Source organism: Mobula hypostoma, chromosome 17 (assembly GCF_963921235.1).
Source record: "Mobula hypostoma chromosome 17, sMobHyp1.1, whole genome shotgun sequence".
Classification (NCBI taxonomy): Eukaryota; Metazoa; Chordata; class Chondrichthyes; order Myliobatiformes; family Myliobatidae; genus Mobula; species Mobula hypostoma.
The window spans coordinates 282999-300789 of record NC_086113.1 but is presented as its reverse complement, the minus strand read 5'-3'; the positions used below and the strand labels follow the sequence as shown (position 1 = coordinate 300789).

The 17791-nt window shown below is 41.0% G+C and overlaps 1 protein-coding gene across 6 annotated transcripts in view; it reads left to right on the top strand.

Annotated features, from left to right (window-relative positions):
• The window catches only part of hycc1 (hyccin PI4KA lipid kinase complex subunit 1), a 118137-nt gene that overhangs the window by 19908 nt on the left and 80438 nt on the right, over positions 1 to 17791 (top strand). For 3 of the 6 annotated variants that reach the window (XM_063069400.1, XM_063069401.1, XM_063069405.1), the window contains 4 exons: positions 6797 to 6869; positions 13484 to 13585; positions 15804 to 15983; positions 17023 to 17103. In XM_063069400.1, coding sequence (XP_062925470.1) covers positions 6819 to 6869; positions 13484 to 13585; positions 15804 to 15983; positions 17023 to 17103 — 414 coding nt within the window. In that variant the 5' untranslated portion in view covers positions 6797 to 6818. Of the gene's footprint in view, positions 1 to 6796; positions 6870 to 13483; positions 13586 to 15803; positions 16013 to 17022; positions 17104 to 17791 lie in introns of those variants that run through there. The other 3 variants (XM_063069402.1, XM_063069403.1, XM_063069406.1) reach the window with 3 other exon arrangements.

The window sequence follows — 17791 nt, the reverse complement described above, 5'->3', positions numbered from 1 at the left end:
CCACAATCATTGCCTGAACTGTTCTCCATAGCGAAAATCTCATGCAAGTGCCGTCGGCAAAAACACGGCGCAAGCACTCTCCAGTAACCTTTAAGCTATGAAGCTGCCAAACCGTACCAAATAACATGTAAAAATACACAGCTGATATAAAGTAAAAATTATGTACAGTGTAGTATCACTTACTGGAATTGGGACGGCGTCGAGCACACTGATGGTGGTGTGTTAAGCTGAGTCGGAGGTTGGGGTAGTGCAGTGGCCCCCACCCTTCGGGCAGCGACCTGATATGTTGCCGCGAAGCATACAGGGGTCCAGCGGTAGCTGGGAGGCACACAGCACATCTTTAAGAAAAAAGCCGAAATAAACAAGCTAATTAATTAGGTCCCGCCCGACATGTAATTAATTAGCATTTTTATTTTGGCTTTTATTTTCTTTAAGATGCGCTGTGTGCCTCCTGGCTACCGCTGCATTCTCCGCGAATTGGTATCTGTCCACGGCCGGGGTGTTGGAGTGGTGGGACACTGGGGTGTCATCTCATCGTCATCTGTTTTCATTAGAGCAGGCAGGTCATCTTCTCCTATGACTGCCTGCCTCGATGTCAAAGGTTGAGGTTCGTCGTCTGCTGTGGCTGATGTGGAAGGCTTGCTTGACTGCTGAGCCTCACGCATTTTTCTATCATACAGTTCTTTGTAAGCACTCAAACCATCCTGCAAATATCCCCTAAACCTACGTACCCTTTCAAAATTAAAGTTGTACTTTATCATTACTCATTTGGTTTCGATTGTTATCCTTTCCTCTTTCAATTGCATCAGCTCTTCATCTATCAGTTCTTGGTCATGGGATGCCAAAACCTCTTCAACGTCATCTTCGTCAGCTTCCACAAACCAAACTCACTTAGTCCTTACTTCATTCACGACGATCAAAACGCTTAATTATGTCTAGTTTTACACTAAGTGTAACACCCTTACGAGCTCTTTCAGGCTTTTCTGATAACTTAGAACTCATCTTGCTAACGGCTGCTCACCGGCACGTGTTTAAGCAATGCTGGCGAGAATGCCATACCGAATCCGGGGGGAGAGCGGCTGCTTGGGGCGCACGCTGCCTTTTATTGCGCGCTGCTTTTTTTGTAACTGTGAAAACACCTTCTGTTAACGAAAACAGGGTACTAATGTAGGTCTTTTGTAACAGTGAGGTTTCGTAAAGCGAACGTTCAAAAAGCGGGGGACACCTGTACTTGTGAAGATAACATTTTGGATACTGTTGGCTGCTGAAATTGCATCTTTACATGGTTATAACAAAAGGATGAATAATTTCATTTACATTCTCTTTCCTATATAGTACTATAGCTATTCAAAAAGGAGAGCAGTTATTTTAAATGAACATAGCCAAGGAATAAGAATATGAACAAGAGCAGATTTTTACTTTATATTTTTTGCTCTGATTTTAAATATTTGTACATCCACTTACTCTGTTGCAGTTCCTTTTTGACTCGCTAAATATTTAAATATTGGATTTTGGTAGTTGTTTTGCTCAGTATAATGTTAATACAAATGTTAATGCAGGAAGCTTAAAAAGGAAATTGCATTAATAATTGATGCATGGCAGGATGATATATACGTTTGTAAAAACATTGCCTGATATTTGAGGTGCCTCTTTGAGCAGAGGCTGCGTGATTGCGCAAGATAAAAATTGAAAGCATAATTGTAAAGAATTCTGACCTTAGCTGACAGTTACAAGTTTTTCTAGCCGTTTTCTGTGAAATTGTGTGGTACATGTTTTGATTTCAATCTGCTCCAATTAAGAATGTATTTGAAATGATGTGATGGATCTGTAAGTGCTTCAAAACCCATCCCTACAGTTAATAACACTAAAGGTAAATAAACTATTTGCTCATTAACTGGATCAACACATTTAAAATTCTCGAGGAACTCAGCAAGTCAAGTAAAGTCTCTTGTGTGTTAACTCACTGTTTTCCTGAGATCAAGTCAAATTGAATTACTAAATCCAGAATTGTAACAGTAATTGACGAAGCTTACCCAAAATACATAGAACACAGTTAAAATTGGACTTTACACTTCATATCAGAAAGCCGTATTCCAATCTGATTGTTGGTTGTATTATTTCAAATTAAAACTGAAGCCACTATTGCTATATGCTTGTCTGGCTACAAAAAAGGGCGAAGAGCTTCAAAAATACTGTGGGCAGCTTGCTGATGGGATAGACCTCTAGTACGTTAAGTGCTTAGTGTCTAGCATTGTGCACAAGGCACAAATAGCACATATAAGATACGAAGTAAACATAGTCAATCAATAAAATAACTCAAGTCTCCGAGTAAGATGTCCTGTAAATTGATGGTGCATGGGTGTTGTTGGCAAGAATAAGCAGTTCTCGGCAGTCCATAGTCCGTGCACTCAATCCAGCTTGTTTTCCATTGAGTGAATACTGGAGGGCAGCATCGACAGAAACGGCCAGCCCCTAATCCAGCATGGACGAAGCGTGACACTGCCTCCAGCATCTCTTCTTCTGTATCAACAGAACACTCAACAGGCATGTGTGTGGCTTGAGGCCTAGTTCTCGCTAAAACCGAGGCCAAGTAGCTCCCCTGCCGTCTGCCTCGACAATAAACAAGGGAAATGGACTTGCTGTGTTTTACATTACCAATGTCCATTAGGGTCTTGCAATTGCAAGAGAAATGTCCAAGACAATTAATCACTGTTGGACTGCCCACCACTTTCGAGCACCGACTCCGATGCCTTCAATGCCTTCCTGTAGCAGGCAGTAACACAGTCCATACTAAATCTAGCTCCTCCGCCAATGAGCAGCTTGCTGATGGGATTGACCTGCAGTACTTTACGTGCTTCCATGTCCAGCATTGTCTTGCGATTGTAATAAAAGTTTAAAAAAGACACACAAAATTGCTGGTGAACGCAGCAGGCCAGGCAGCATCTCCAGGAAGAGATACAGTCGACATTTCGGGCTGAGACCCTTCGTCAGGACTAACTGAAAGAAGAGATAGTAAGAGAGATAGTAAGACAGACACCTTTTGTTAGCCCCAGAGAGGCCACTGTGTCTGAACGTGCTGCCATCTTTGCTATGCAAATAAGCAATAACTGATTTTTAACATTTTGAAATTTGACTAAATTTAACTTTGGGGTTATGGTTGAAATTAGACTTTCTTGCTTATATTAAAATCAGCTTCAGTGGAAGTAATGGTCTGCTATTTGCTGGTTTTGCATTTGCCAGCATTTAACTATTTTTGCCACACACAGTCAAACACAAGCTCAAAAATACTGAATGATAAATGGTAAGTATCTTTGAACATGCTTTTCATTGGACTCTCAGTAGGGTCAGAGAGCTTCTTTCAGTTTCCACAATGATTTACCTCGTGGCAGGTTACGTGGAGGGAGAGGTGGGTGGGGAAGAAAAGTTGGTTCTCTTCCCGTCAATTTTAAGGGACTCAGTGCTGTAGGGGAAGATTAGCTAAAATAAAGATGGACGTTTCTGTTGACTCGGTGTAGAAATATGCTAGTTCGAAAATATAGGAATACTCGAGTTCTGAATCCTAAAAACCACCTGCTTCGCCTTTGTTATGCTACTTTCTTAAGGCTGATTTATACTTGTGCGTACTAGCTTATGCTGTAGCCTATGCAAGTGGGCTACGCCGTTGTGAACGTTTATCCTTGTGCGTTGGTGTGTGTCTGCATTGCTCTGCAATTCACCGCCAAAACGCTAGTTGGCAGTGGGGTTTCTGTGCCACTGTGTTGAGTTTCTTGGTGTTGAAACTCAACACGAAGAAGCTCAAACTTCAAACAATGGTGATTGAAACTGAAGGAGGGTGAATTTTCTGTGCTTGTCCTGCACTGAGAGACATGGACGAGGATATAGAACATAGAATAGTATAGCACAGTACAGGCCCTTCGGCCCACAATGTTGTGCCGACCCTCAAACCCTGCCTCCCATATAAGCCCCCACCTTAAATTCCTCCATATACCTGTCTAGTAGTCTCTTAACCTTCACTAGTGTATCTGCCTCCACCATTGACTCAGGCAGTGCATTCCACGCACCAACCACTCTCTGAGTAAAAAACCTTCCTCTAATATCCCCCTTGAACTCCCCACCCCTTACCTTAAAGCCACGTCCTCTTGTATTGAACAGTGGTACCCTGGGGAAGAGGCACTGGCTATCCACTCTATCTATTCCTCTTATTATCTTGTACACCTCTATCATGTCTCCTCTCATCCTCCTCCTCTCCAAAGAGTAAAGCCCTAGCTCCCTTAACCTCTGATCATAATGCATACTCTCTAAACCAGGCAGCATCCTGGTAAATCTCCTCTGTACCCTTTCCAATGCTTCCACATCCTTCCTATAGTGAGGCGACCAGAACTGGACAGAGTACTCCAAGGACTGACGAAGGGCCTCAGCTTAAACGTCGACTGTACCTCTTCGTAGAGATGCTGCCTGGCCTGCTGCGTTCACCAGCAACTTCGATGTGTGTTGATGAAAGTAACTAACTTCCTTACCTTGCCTAGTCTGTCCTCGCTGAAGCCCCGATGAGCCAAAGCCCTACTACTCTAACTCGCGCTACTCTGACGACTGCACTGCTAGGCATGCCTCCCTTTTATCTGGGAACCTTCTCAGTGGCCTTTTGCAATAACAAACTGCTGCGTCTGTGCACTTCTCCCAATCAAATCAGGCAAGATATTCCCTTGAGGAAACCATAATGACTATGGCCAGTTTTATTATGTGCCTCCAAGTACCCTGAAACCACATCCTTAACAATTGATTCCAACATTTCTCAACCGCTGAGGTTAGACTAACTGGCCTATAATTTCCTTTTGTCTGCCTCTCTCCCTCCTTGATGAGTGGACTGACATTTGCAATTTTCCTGTCTTCCGGAACCATTCCAGAATCTAGTGATTCTTGAAAGATCATTACTAATCCCTCCACACTCTCTTTAGCCACTTCTTTCAGAACGCTGGGTGTAGTCACCCTTGTCCAGGTGACTTGCCTAGCTTCAGCCTTTCACTTTCCCTCCTAATGGGAACGTCACACACTTCTGACCCCTGGAACTTCCACTGTGTTGCTAGTGTCTTCCACAGTGAAGACTGGTGTAAAAATACTTATTCAGTTCATCCACATTGCCAGCATTGTTTTCCAGTGGTCTGATATCTACTCTTGCCTCTCTTTTACACTTTATGTATCTGAAGAAACTTTTGGTATCCCCTTTTAATATCATTGGGCCATTTAATTTTGTATTCCATCTTTTCCTTCCTGGTGACTCTTTTAGTTGCCTTCTTTTGTTTTTTCTTAAACGGCTTCCCAAACCTGTAACTTCTCACTCACCTTTTTTCTATCATATGCTGTATCTTTGGCTTTTATGTTAGCTTTGACCTCTGTTAACCACAGTTGTGTCGTCTTGCCTTTAGAATTCTTCTTCGTTTTTGTGATGTATATATCTTCTGCTTTCAGAATTGCTTCCAAAAATCTCACCCATTGCTGCTGTGCCTTCATCCCTGCCAGAGGTCTTTTCCAATCTGTTTTGGCCAACTCCTTTCTCATGCCACCTTAAATTCCTTTTACTCCACTGTTATAGTGATACATCTGACTTTAGCTTGTGCTTCTGAAGTTTCAGGGTGTATTTGATTATATTATGATCACTTGCTCCTAGGGGTTCTTTTACCTCAAGCTGTCTGATCAATTCCAGTTCATTGCACAATATCCGATCCAGAATAGCCAATCCTCTAGTGGGTTCAATACGAGTTACTCAAAAAAGCCACCTCCGAGCCATTCTAAAAAATCCCCCTTTGGGATCTAGCACCAACCTGGTTTTCCCAGTTACCTGCATATTGAAACCCCCATGACTATTGTAATATTGCCCTTTTGAGATGGATTTTCTATCTCCCATTGCAGTTTGTAGACCACATCCTTACTATTGTTTGGGGGTCTGTATATAACTTCCAACAGGTGGTTTTTACCCTTGCAGTTCTTTTGGCTTTACCACGACTCAACTCTTTCTGACCTTGTTTCGCCTCTTTGTAATGATTTGATATCATTTTTTACAACAGAGCTACACCACCAATTCTGCCTTCTGGCTGTCTTTTTCATACAATATGTATCTTTGGACATTAAGCTCCCAGCTATAATCTTCTTTCAGCCATGATTCAGTGATCCCTACAACATCATACTTGCCAATCTGTAACTGTGCTACAAGTTTATTTACCTTATTCCAAGTTCTGAGCGCATTCAAAAATAACACCTTCAGTGCTGTATTCACCTTTTTCAGTTGTCTACCTTTTACATTGCAACTCAACCTGTTGGCTGCAATTTTGCCCTATCATCAGCTTCTCCTTGCTAAGAGTCTCGTTTCAGATTTCCTTTGTTTTAAACCAACTACCTCATCCTCAGTACGATCACTGTGGTTCCCATCCCTCTGCCAAATTAGTTTAAAACTTCCCAAACAACTCTTAATAGATGCCTTGGTGTAACCCATCCCTTTTGTACAAGTTGTGCCTTCCCCAGAAGAGATCCCAATGAATCATAAATCTAAACCCCTGCCCCGGCACCAGTTTCTCATGCGTTCACCTAACAAACTGTCCTATTTTTACCAACTTTTAAACCTTGCTTGTGGACCAAATTGAAAACTTAGTTCTTTTTATGGACTCCCTCTCTGTTGATTGGTCGCTGCACAAATTATCTCAATTATCATAAAATATAAAGACAGATGTTTTTTTCTGGATTATGAATTAAATTGTAACTGTTTCTGAAGATGTGATTCTAATCCTGACATGTCCTTTTAAAGATTACATTGTGGATGTGAGAAGATGTTGGCAGCAGATAAACGGGTGGTGGAGGAATGGCTCTCGGAGTTCAAGGTACCTTTTCCATCAGTTTGGTTGTTTTGGACAAATGAATTTATTCAATAGGTAGTTTATGAAATAATTAAAGACTATGCAATTGTTGTCAGCAATCTGAAAGATGTATCAGTTAGGACAGCTGGTAATGTCAGTGACGTGAATGACAAGGGAGTGAAGGCATCATGAAAGTTTATAATTGGTGGCCATTTTGAATGTGCATATTTCTCCAAAGTTACTAAAGTGTCAAATATGTTGAGAATTTATTGACTAATGTGTGCAGTTTATTTTCTTCATTTACATATTGTGTTAGTTTATTGTCAATAAACTTCCAGTGTTTATTTAAATAGTAGTGAATATGAACTATTAGTTATCACATTGAATATGCATATTATTCTATCAGTGAATAGTTTAAAAATAACTGTTGTTGCTGCCTGTGTTCATGCATTTATCAGTCAGTATTCACATTTACTCAATTTTAAAATTGTAAGAGCCGCCAAGGTTGTCAGTGAAGCATTAAACAAGAAGTGAATATCACTGGCAAACCCTGAGACAGATGCAAAAATAACCACAATATAATGTATGCTGTCAGGGGATTGTGCAAGACTTAACTTTAAATTTTGTCAGTGTAAATCATCCATATATTACAAACAGTTGTATACAACCCATTAACTTAACAGTGGCTTTAAAGTTAGACCATAAGACATAGGAGCAAATTAGGCCATTCAGCCTTTCGAGTCTGCTCCACCATTCCATGACAGATTCATTATTTCTCACAAGCCCATTCTCCTGCCTTCTTCCCGTTACCCTTAAAAGTCTTGACTAATCAAGAAACTTTCAGCCTACACTTTAAATATACTCAATAACTTGGTCTCCACAGCCATCTGTAACAATGAATTCCACAAATTCACTTCCTTCTAGCAAAAGAAATTCCTCCTCATCTCTGTTCTAAATGGACATCCCTCTATTCTGGCCCTAGCCTCCCCAACTATAGGAAACATCCTGTCTATATTCACTCTATTAGCCCTTTCAATATTTGATAGATTTCAGTGAGATCCTCCCACCTCAATGAACTCCAGTGAGTGCAGGCCCAGAGCCATCAAATGCTCCTTGTATATTAACCCTTTCATTCCTGGAATATTTCTCATGAACCTTCTCTGGACTCTGTCCAATGCCAGCACATCCTTCTCAGATAAGGGGCCCAAAGCCACTCACAGTCCTCCCAGTGCAGTCTGACCAATGCTTTATAAAGCCTCAGTATTACATCTTTGCTTTTATATTCTAGTCCTCTCAAAGTGAATGCTAACTTTACATTTGCGTTCCATACCACTGACTTAGTCTGCAAGTTAAGCTTTAGGGAATCCTGTACAAGGACTTCCAAGTCCCTTTGCAACTCTGATTTCTGAATTTTCTTCTTAGAAAATAATCTACGCTTTTATTCCTTTTACAAAGTCATGACCATGAATTTCCCTGCAATATATTTCATCTGCTACTTCTTTGCCTATTCTCCTAATTTGTCCAAGTTCTTCTTCAGACTCCCTGCTTTCTCAACATTGCCTGCCCTTCCATCTGGCTTCATATCGTTCGCAAACTTGGCCGCAAACCTATCAATTCCGTCATCCAAATCATTGACATCAATTTCTCAAACTTCTATAATGCCTCCCATCCTCCCTCCCCTTTACCAATTCTCATCCCCTTTCCCCTCTCTTACCTTATCTCCTTGCCCACCCATCACCTCCCTCTGGTGCTTCTCCTCCCTTTTCTTCATTCCATGTCCTGCTGTCTCTTTCACCAGTCAACTTCCTAGCTCTTTACTACATCCTTCTCCCTCCAGGTTTCACCTAGCATCTTGCGTTTTTCTCTCCCCTCCCCCCACCCTTTAAATCTAGTCCTTAGCTTGTTTTCTCCGGTCCTGCCAAAGGATTTCGGCTCAAAGTCGACTACTATTTTGCTAGATCTTTTTCTTGTTTATGATTGGCCTGTTTCTGTGCTGTATTACTGTAATTATCTGATTTGGCTAGCATTGGAGAAGGCTCAGGAGCTTGAAGACTCGTACGGCCAGATTTGGGAACAGCTTCTTTCCAACTGTGATAGACTGCTAAACGGATCCTGACCCGGATCTGGGCCGTACCCTCCAAATATCCGGACCTGCCTCTCGGTTTTTTTGCACTACCTTACTTTCCATTTTTCTATTTTCTATTTATGATTTATAATTTAAATGTTTATATTTACTAATTTTTACTATTTTTAATATTTAATATTTGTAATCCAGGGAGTGGAAAGCGCAGAATCAAATATTGCTGTGATGATTGTACATTCTAGTATCAGTTGTTTGGCGATTATAAAGTATTTTGGAAATTGTTCAAATGTTTCTCCTCGAGGAACTAACATTGTTCCATATGCAGGGATAGGTTGGTGGTCTGGCAGTTGCTGCCATTGCTGTGTTGCCTGTGACGAGGTTGTTAATTTTGTGGATTTCATGTCAAGAGCACAATGTCAAACTTGATTTTTACTGGGTGGTTTTCAGCTGAGACACAAAATTGCCTCAATATTAGTAAAATAATTTGTTGCCATATCTGCTATCTTGATGGTAATTAAGATGTAAGCCTGTGATTAGAGGTGTGCTGATCACATCAGAATTGCTGTTCTCGCTTTATGTTATCAGCATTAATTATGTAGATGTAAAAGTGAGATGTGTGATTAATAAGAGAGCAGTTGAAGAGTTTGGTGTTTTGGGTGATATTGAGGTCAGTCTTCAGCTACACAACAACATTATTCCCAGTTGATAAGATGGACAGTGGATGGGAAGGGTGTGGAGAACTATATAGATGGGACTAGGTAGAATAACTGTTCTGCACTGACTAGATGGACCGAAGGGCCTGTTTTTGTCCTTTAGTGCTCTGACACTAATACTCGACCTGAAACATTTAAGTATCAAAGTAAGCACTTGAATTGCCAAGGCATAGAAGGCAACAGGCCAAATGGGATTAGTGTAGTTGGGTGCTCCGTGATATGGACAAGGGGCTGAAGGGCTTGTTTCTGAGGCGTATAACTTTGAATGCCTTTAGTCATGCAGAATTTGCTCCCTCCAATGATCCACTGGTCAGTTACTGTGATCTTCAGTACCAGGGAGTGTGAGCTAAATGTAATTTTTCTTTCGGGTACAGCACACGGAATAGCAACTTCCATTTGTAACAGCAACTCAAAAATACCAGAACCTACCAAAATCTTTCAAATGAAGTGAAGTGTCAGTAAATAGGCTTGGAGATATTTACTAAAGCTGAAGGTAGAGGCTGTTCACTTATTTTTGTAAAGCATAAGTGAGAAACTTTCCTGTTATTTTTTAATTGACAAAGTCATGCATCTAGACCAGGGGTAGGCAACCTTAAGCACAAATGATTTTCTAGCATGCATTATTCATTAATTTGAGGCAAAACATAACTAGATGTATTTAAATGGATAATTCCCATATTTCAAGTTTTTTATGACATTTATCTGGCCCACCGTCCGCTCATTAATACGCAATCCGGCCCACAGAGGTGAAAAGGTTGCCGACCCCTGATCTAGACCCAGCATATGGATCAATTTCAACCTGTCTAAAATGTCTCTGCTTTAAGTAGAAGCTTGTTTAGAAGATTTTGGAATTAATAATTGTACATTTTAATATTTTGTTTAGTAAGAAGTAAAGAGTGGTTAAGCATTCTCAAACTGCAAAACTTTAGATACCAGAAGTAATTAAGTAGTTGTTCTTTTAACTGTATGCATGCACCATAAAGTTAGTGAAGTGTAATGGCAGCTCACTTTCCAGCATCTGGATATATATTTTCAATGGAAATGTTTCTAAGTGTACCGCTGGTGGGCAAGAAGATTCCAGCAATCTTGTTCTTTCTGGTGGTAGTGATGAAGGCACACATGTAACTGAGCTGTATTTGTAAGACGGTAAGATATAGGAGTAGAATTAGACCATTTGGCCCGTCAAGATACTCCACTGCTGCTTCATCACTGAGCCATTTTTCCTTTCAGCCCCAATCTCCTACTTCTCCCCATATTTTATCGTGCCTTGACCAATCAAGAATATATCAACCACTGCCTTAAATATTCATAAAAACCTTCCCTCCCTGGCCATCTGTGGCAATGCATTCCACAGATTTACCACTCAGTGGCAAAAGAAATTCCTCCTCATCTCCATTCTAAAAGGACGTCTCTCTCCACATCCACTCTTTCAAGACCTTTCACCATTCAATAGGTTTCAATGAGGTCACCCCTCATTCTTCTGAATTCCAGTGAATACAGGCCCAAAACCATCCAATGCTCTTCATATGATAAGCCATTCAATTCTGGAATCATTTTCATTCACCTCCTTTGAACCCTCTCCAGTTTTAGCATATCATTTCGAAGATAAGGCACCCAAAACTGCTCACAATGCTCCAAGTATTGGAGTGTTTTATAAAGCCTCAACGTTACACCCTTTTCTATTCTAGTCCTCTTGAAATGAATGCTAACATTACATTTGCCTTCCTCACCACAGACTTGACCTGCAAATTAACCTTTCGGAAATCCTGCACAAGGACTCCCAAATCCCTTTGCACCTCAGATTTTTGAATTTTCTCTCCATTGAGAAAATAGTCTACCCTTTTATTTCTTCTACCAAAGAGCATGACCATGCACTTCCCAACACTGTATTCCATCTGCCATTTATTTACCCATTCTCCTAATCTGTCTAAATCCTTTTGCAGCCGTTCTACCTGTCCCTCCACCTATTTTCATATCGTCTGCAAACTTTGCAACAAACCCGTCAATTCCATTAGGCAAGTCATTGATGTATAACGTAAAAGGAAGTAGTCCCAACACAGACCTCTGTGGAACACCATTAGTCACTGGCAGCCAACCACAAAGGCTCCCTTTATTCCCACTCTTTGCTTCCTACAATCAGCCACTGCTTTATCCATGTTAGAATCTTTCCAGTAATACCATGAACTCGTTAAGCAGCCTTGTGTAGCACCTTGTCAAAGGCCTTCTGAAAATCCAATTGATTCTCCAACATCAATGCATTCTCTTTTTGTCTAATCACAAACAAGAGAAAATCTGTAGATGCTGGAAATTCAAGCAACATACACAAAGATGCTGGAGGAACTTGGCAGGCTGGGAAGCATCTATGGAAAAGAGTACAGTCGAAGTTTCAGGACCTCCTACTGGATCCCACCACTAAATACGTCTCTTCTCTCCCCCCCACCCGACACTTCCTGCTTTCTGTAGGGATTGCTTTCTACACGACTCCCTTGTCCATTCGTCTCTCCCCACTCTGTGCCTCCTGGCATTTATCCTTGCAAGTGGAACAAGCGCTTCACCTGCCTCTACACCTCCTCCCTCACCACCATTCAGGGCCCCAACCAGTCCTTCCAGGTGAGGCGACACTTCACCTGTGAGTCTCTTGGGGTCATATATTGTGTTTGGTGTTCCCTGTGTGGCTTCTTGTATATTGGTGAGACCCGATATAGATTGGGAGACCTCTTCACCAAGCACGTACACTCCATCCGCCAGAGAAAGCAGGATCTCCCAGTGGCCATCCATTTTAATTCCACTTCCCATTCCCATATGTCCATCCATCGCCTCCACGGTTGTGATGAGGCCATACTTAGGTTGGAGGAATAGCACCTTGTATTCTGTTTGGGTAGCCTCCAACCTGATGGCATGAACATCGGTTTCTCAAACTTCCAGTAATGCCTCCATCCCCCTCCCTCCCACCAATCCCATACCCTTTGTCCCCCTCATGTTACTTCATTGCCCGCCCATCACCTTCCTCTGGTGCTTCTCCCCTGCCAACCCCCCCCCCCCACCTTTTTTCTTTCTTCCGTGGCCTGTCTCTTTCAACAATCAACTTCCTAGCTCTTTGCTTCATCCCTCCCCCTCCAAGTTTCACCTATCGTCTGGTGTTTTCTTTCCCCTCCCCCCACCTTTCAAATCTACTCCTCAGCTTTTTTTCTCCAGTCCTGCCGAAACGTTTTGGCCTGAAACGTTGACTGTACTTTTTTCTATAGATGCTGCCTGTCCCGTTGAGCTGCTCCAGCATTTTGTGTGTGTTGCTCTTTTTGTCTACCCTGCATGTTACTATTTCAAAGAATTCCAACAGATTTGTCAGACAAGATTTTTCCTTGAGGAAACCATACAGACTGTGGCCTACTTTATCATATGGCTTCCAAATACCCTGAAACCACATCATCTTATGGAAAGTTTTGTTTGACAATGAATTTCAATAAAAAATAAATTACAAAATAAAACGAGGTCAGACTAACTGGCCTATAATTTCCTTTCTTCTGCATCTCTTCTTTCTTAGAGTGAAGTGACATTTGTAATTTTCCAGTCCTCTGGTCTTCCAGTTTCTTTCACAGTGAAGACTGATGCAAAATACTTATTTAGTTCACCTGCCATTTCCTTGTCTCCCCCCCACCCCTATTACTACCTCCCCAGCATCGTTTTCCAGTGGTCCAATATCCACTTCTGCCTCTCTTTTACATTTTATGTATGTGAAGCTACTTTTGGTATCCTCTTTAATATTATTAGCTATTACAGTATTATGTCTAACACAGCTGCCATTTAAAGTACGTTCTAATTACTCTCTTTTTCTTTTAATGCAGATGCTTCCTGAGACCTCCATATGCAGTTATGCTTCAAGTTTAAACTGCAAGAGTACTCTGGTTTCGAAGTTGTACGCAGTCATTAGTGAATCACGCAATGAGGTAGGTGTTGTGTTCTAATTCTTCTGTTTTCTAGGCTACATGCTCTGCATTTCCCTTTTAATTTCATTTGTGACTTCATTCTATCTCTGTTAAGCCAAACCTTTGTAAATCTAGGCATTCTTGCTCACTCGTCTATTTTGCCTTGAACTTCGGCATTGGTCTCTGAAACATCTTGTGACTGTTTTATATTCACAGTAAAACCACTATATAAATGCAGGACTACTTCACCCCCACAGAGCCCATCTGCTTTGACTTCTGCAATGTTTGTACCTCTACTATTTTCTCAATGAACAGATTATAAAACACAAACGTATCTGGTTGTGTGGCACCTTTCTGTGGTGCAGAATCTGTCTACTCACTACCTTAGTTGCATGAGTCCTGAGCTGCCTCCCTCTGCATATTTTGGCTTCTGCTGCAGACCCAACAATACATCATTCTCTTATTAGCACCACTTGCAGGGCATTCCAGACTCCGCATAAACCGACATCTCTCTAAACTTTCCTCCACTCACCTTAATAGGAGGTCCTCTGGTATTGGTCATTGCCACCATTGGGATGCTCAATAATGAGGCAACCAGAACTAAAAATGCTACTCTAAAGTATGGTCTAGCCAGAGGTTTAGAGCTGCAACCTGCTTTGGCTCCAAATGACTCTAAATTTTGGGACCAGTCACCCACATTGGACTTGTACTAAATTTGGCATAATCACATCAACCACAATATAGTCGTCATTAAGTTTTGCATTGGGAAAAATTCAGTCGAATTGGCAGCACTTGTGGGCTGTTCATAATCCTTGGACTGTATTGGTTGTTGACACAAAACCAATTTTACTGTATGTTTTATATGTGACAAATATAAAGCATACAATATAGAGTACTGTGCTCAGTTCTGGTCACCTCACTACAGGAAGGAACTGGAAACTATAGAAAGGGTGCAGAGAAGATTTACAAGGATGTTGCCTGGATTGGGGAGCATGCCTTATGAGAATAGGTTGGGTGAAGTCAGCCTTTTCTCCTTGGAGCGGTGGAGGATGAGAAGTGACCTGATAGAGGTGTATAAGATGATAAGAGGCATAGATCATGTGGATAATCAGAGGCTTTTTCCCAGGGCTGAAATAGCTAACACAAGAGGGCATGGGTTTAAGGTGCTTGGAAGTAGGTACAGAGGAGATGTCAGGAGTAAGTTTTTTACGCAGAGAGTGGTGAGTGTGTGGAATGGGCTGCCGGCAATGGTGGTTGAGGTGGATACGATAGGGTCTCTTAAGAGACTCCTGGATAGGTACATGGAGTTTAGGAAAATAGAGGGCTATGGGTAACCCTAGGTAATTTCTAAAGTAAGTACATGTTCGACATGGTATTGTGGGCTGAAGGGTTTGTATTGGGCTGGAGATTTTCTATGTTTCTAAAGCTAATCTCTAATTTGAATTACTGTTGCCTTCCTGTTAGCTTGAGCCAGTCTGTCCGTTCTCCTCTGATCTCTCTCATTAACAAGGCATTTTCACTCACAGAACCCATGTTCATTGGTTGTTTTGTTTGTTTTTATTTTTTGCACCATTCTGTGTAAACTCTAGAGACTGCTGTGTGTGAAAATCCCAGGAGATCAGCAGTTTCCGAGGTACTCAAATCACTCCATCTGGCACCAAAAATCATTTCATGGTCATAGTCACTTTTCTTCATATTTCTCCTCCATTTGGTCTGAACAATAATTGATCTTCCTGACCATGGTTGCATGCTTTTATGCATTGAGTTACTGCCACATGATTGGCTGATGAAATATTTGTATTAATGTACAGGTATACCTAATAAAGTGGCCACTGAGTGTATAAATACAAACCACAGTAGCTGGAAGTAATAATTGGCTTCCCATTCCACCCAAAATCTAAGAATATTTTTGGTACAAGTTGTACTATAGAAATCACAACAGGCTTTGAAAGTTCATTGTGTTTTATAATACGTTCTTAAGCAACCAGACATCGTACAACTTAGTGCATTTTAACAGTGGCACCATATAAAAATTTGTAAATATCTCCTTTAACATAAGACTACAACAAGTAATATTTTTCTTAACGATATATTTGGCCAGGATTTCTTGTAGTTTTTATTTTAACATTACTGTTGCCATGATGTTGATTTTACTCTATTTTCTTCATCTTAAATACAAAATTAAATAGATATTTTCCAGAAACTTTTCTATATTTTAATGTTTGACTTTTACTTTCAGTTGTTGGAGCCAGTTTGCCACCAGTTGTTTGAATTTTATCGCAGCGGAGAGTTTGAACTCAAGAGATTCACTTTACAGTTTCTTCCTGAACTAATATGGAGCTACCTTTCAGTTGTATTGGCACGGGACATGCACAGTAGTGGCTGCATTGAGGCTCTTCTCCTGGGCATCTACAACTTGGTATGTAATGGTAAAAGGTGCACAACTTGGTACGTAATGGTAAAAAGTACACGTAATGCATTTCAATAGCCAACTTCAGATTGAGAGCTCAGAATAGTGTGCAGTATTGTTTAGCCATTTCTATGATTGCCATTGCATTCGTAACTTTGAGTGTATAGCATGGTCACTACACTGAAAAATACTGACTTTGAAATGTATTTTCAATTGCTCAGCGTTCAACATAGTCATGTGAAAGATCTACTTAATCAATCATAACTTTTTTGGTAAAATGTATAAGTTCTACCGGTTGACCAGAACTTGATTGGATAGGGAATCTTATAATTTGATCGTTTGGACCTTTTTCGGTACCCACTGGTCAGTTTTAATTTTGCACTATATGGTGCAAGATGTTATGTCCATTCTGAGATCTTGGTGAAGCATGACTTCTCAGGCCATCTCTTTCATGAGATGTAGGTATTGTTCTGTTTATATCCAAGACTGAAAACAAAATCATATTTGATATTAAAATTTCGGATAATTGACTACTTTAAGGAATGAGGCTCCAAAGTTTAGGTTTTCCATTTTCTATGGCAGAGGGGTTGAATTGCTGTCATTATGAATCATAGCATTAAAAGGGTATTTATGCACTTCATTACCATGGGGAGTTTAGTGATCCTTTTAATGTTCAAACACAATGCTTATGAAAGTGATGGAGAAGTGAATGATAAGGTGCCGTTTTTTACTTAAGCTATAAGTGGAGTGGTACAAAATGAAAGAAGCTTGTGGCAGTTTGTAATTCATGGGTTGTCTCCATGAGATGGTAAACATTTCTGATCTTGTTTGCTGCCTGGGCTGCTGAGTTCCTCCAGCAATTTGTGTGTGTTGCTCGGATTTCTAGACACTGCGGATTTTCTCTTGTTTATACATCAGTTATTGTTTTAGCTTTGGAACTCAGCTATTTGTTTGAACTAAGCACAAAGATTAAATTAAAATAGTTTCCTTACACTTGTATTTGTATTGTTATCTCTATCAAAGTCTCAAGTTTCTGATTGTTTTCCAGGAGATTGTGGATAAGGATGGATGTAGCAAAGTGTGGTCTTTTACTGTGCCATCCCTATCAAAACCATCGGTGTACCATGAGGTAAGAGGCAAAAGGGACAGGTTACACCTGAAACTGTGGGGGAACTAGGGTTGTTAGAGCTGTTGGGGAGGGTTTAAACTAATTTTGCAGGGGGATGGTAATTGGAGTGAAGGGACTCAGGATTGAACAGATGGTTTAAAAAAAAGCAAAGATAGCATTCAGTCAGACTGTCAGGAAGGGCAGGCAGATGATAGGACAAAATTGCAGCCAGCAGGGTGAGAAACAGTGCATTAGGGATGCAGAATCAAAAAGGGTGGCAATTTCAGTACTCAAAGTGTTATATCTCAGTACACGGAGTATAAGAAATAAGGTGGATGATCTTGTTGCACTATTACAGATTGTCAGGTGTGAGGTTGTGGCCATCACTGAATTGTGGCAGAAGGATGGTTATAGCTGAGAGCTGAATGCCCAAGGTTACACATTGTATTGGAGGGATAGGATAGTCGGCAGAGAGGGTGGAGTGGCTCTACTGGTAAAGAATGGCATCAAATCATTAGGAAGATGTTGAATACACATGTGTTGACTTAAGAAACTGTAAGAGTAAAAGGAACACTCACAGCACGCTGGAGGAACTCAGCAGGTCGGGCAGCATCAGTGGAAACGATGAGTTGACGTTTTGGGCTGGAACGCTTCGTCAGAGTGAATTTGTTGAATGCCTACAAGATGGCTTTTTAGAGCAGTTTGTCCT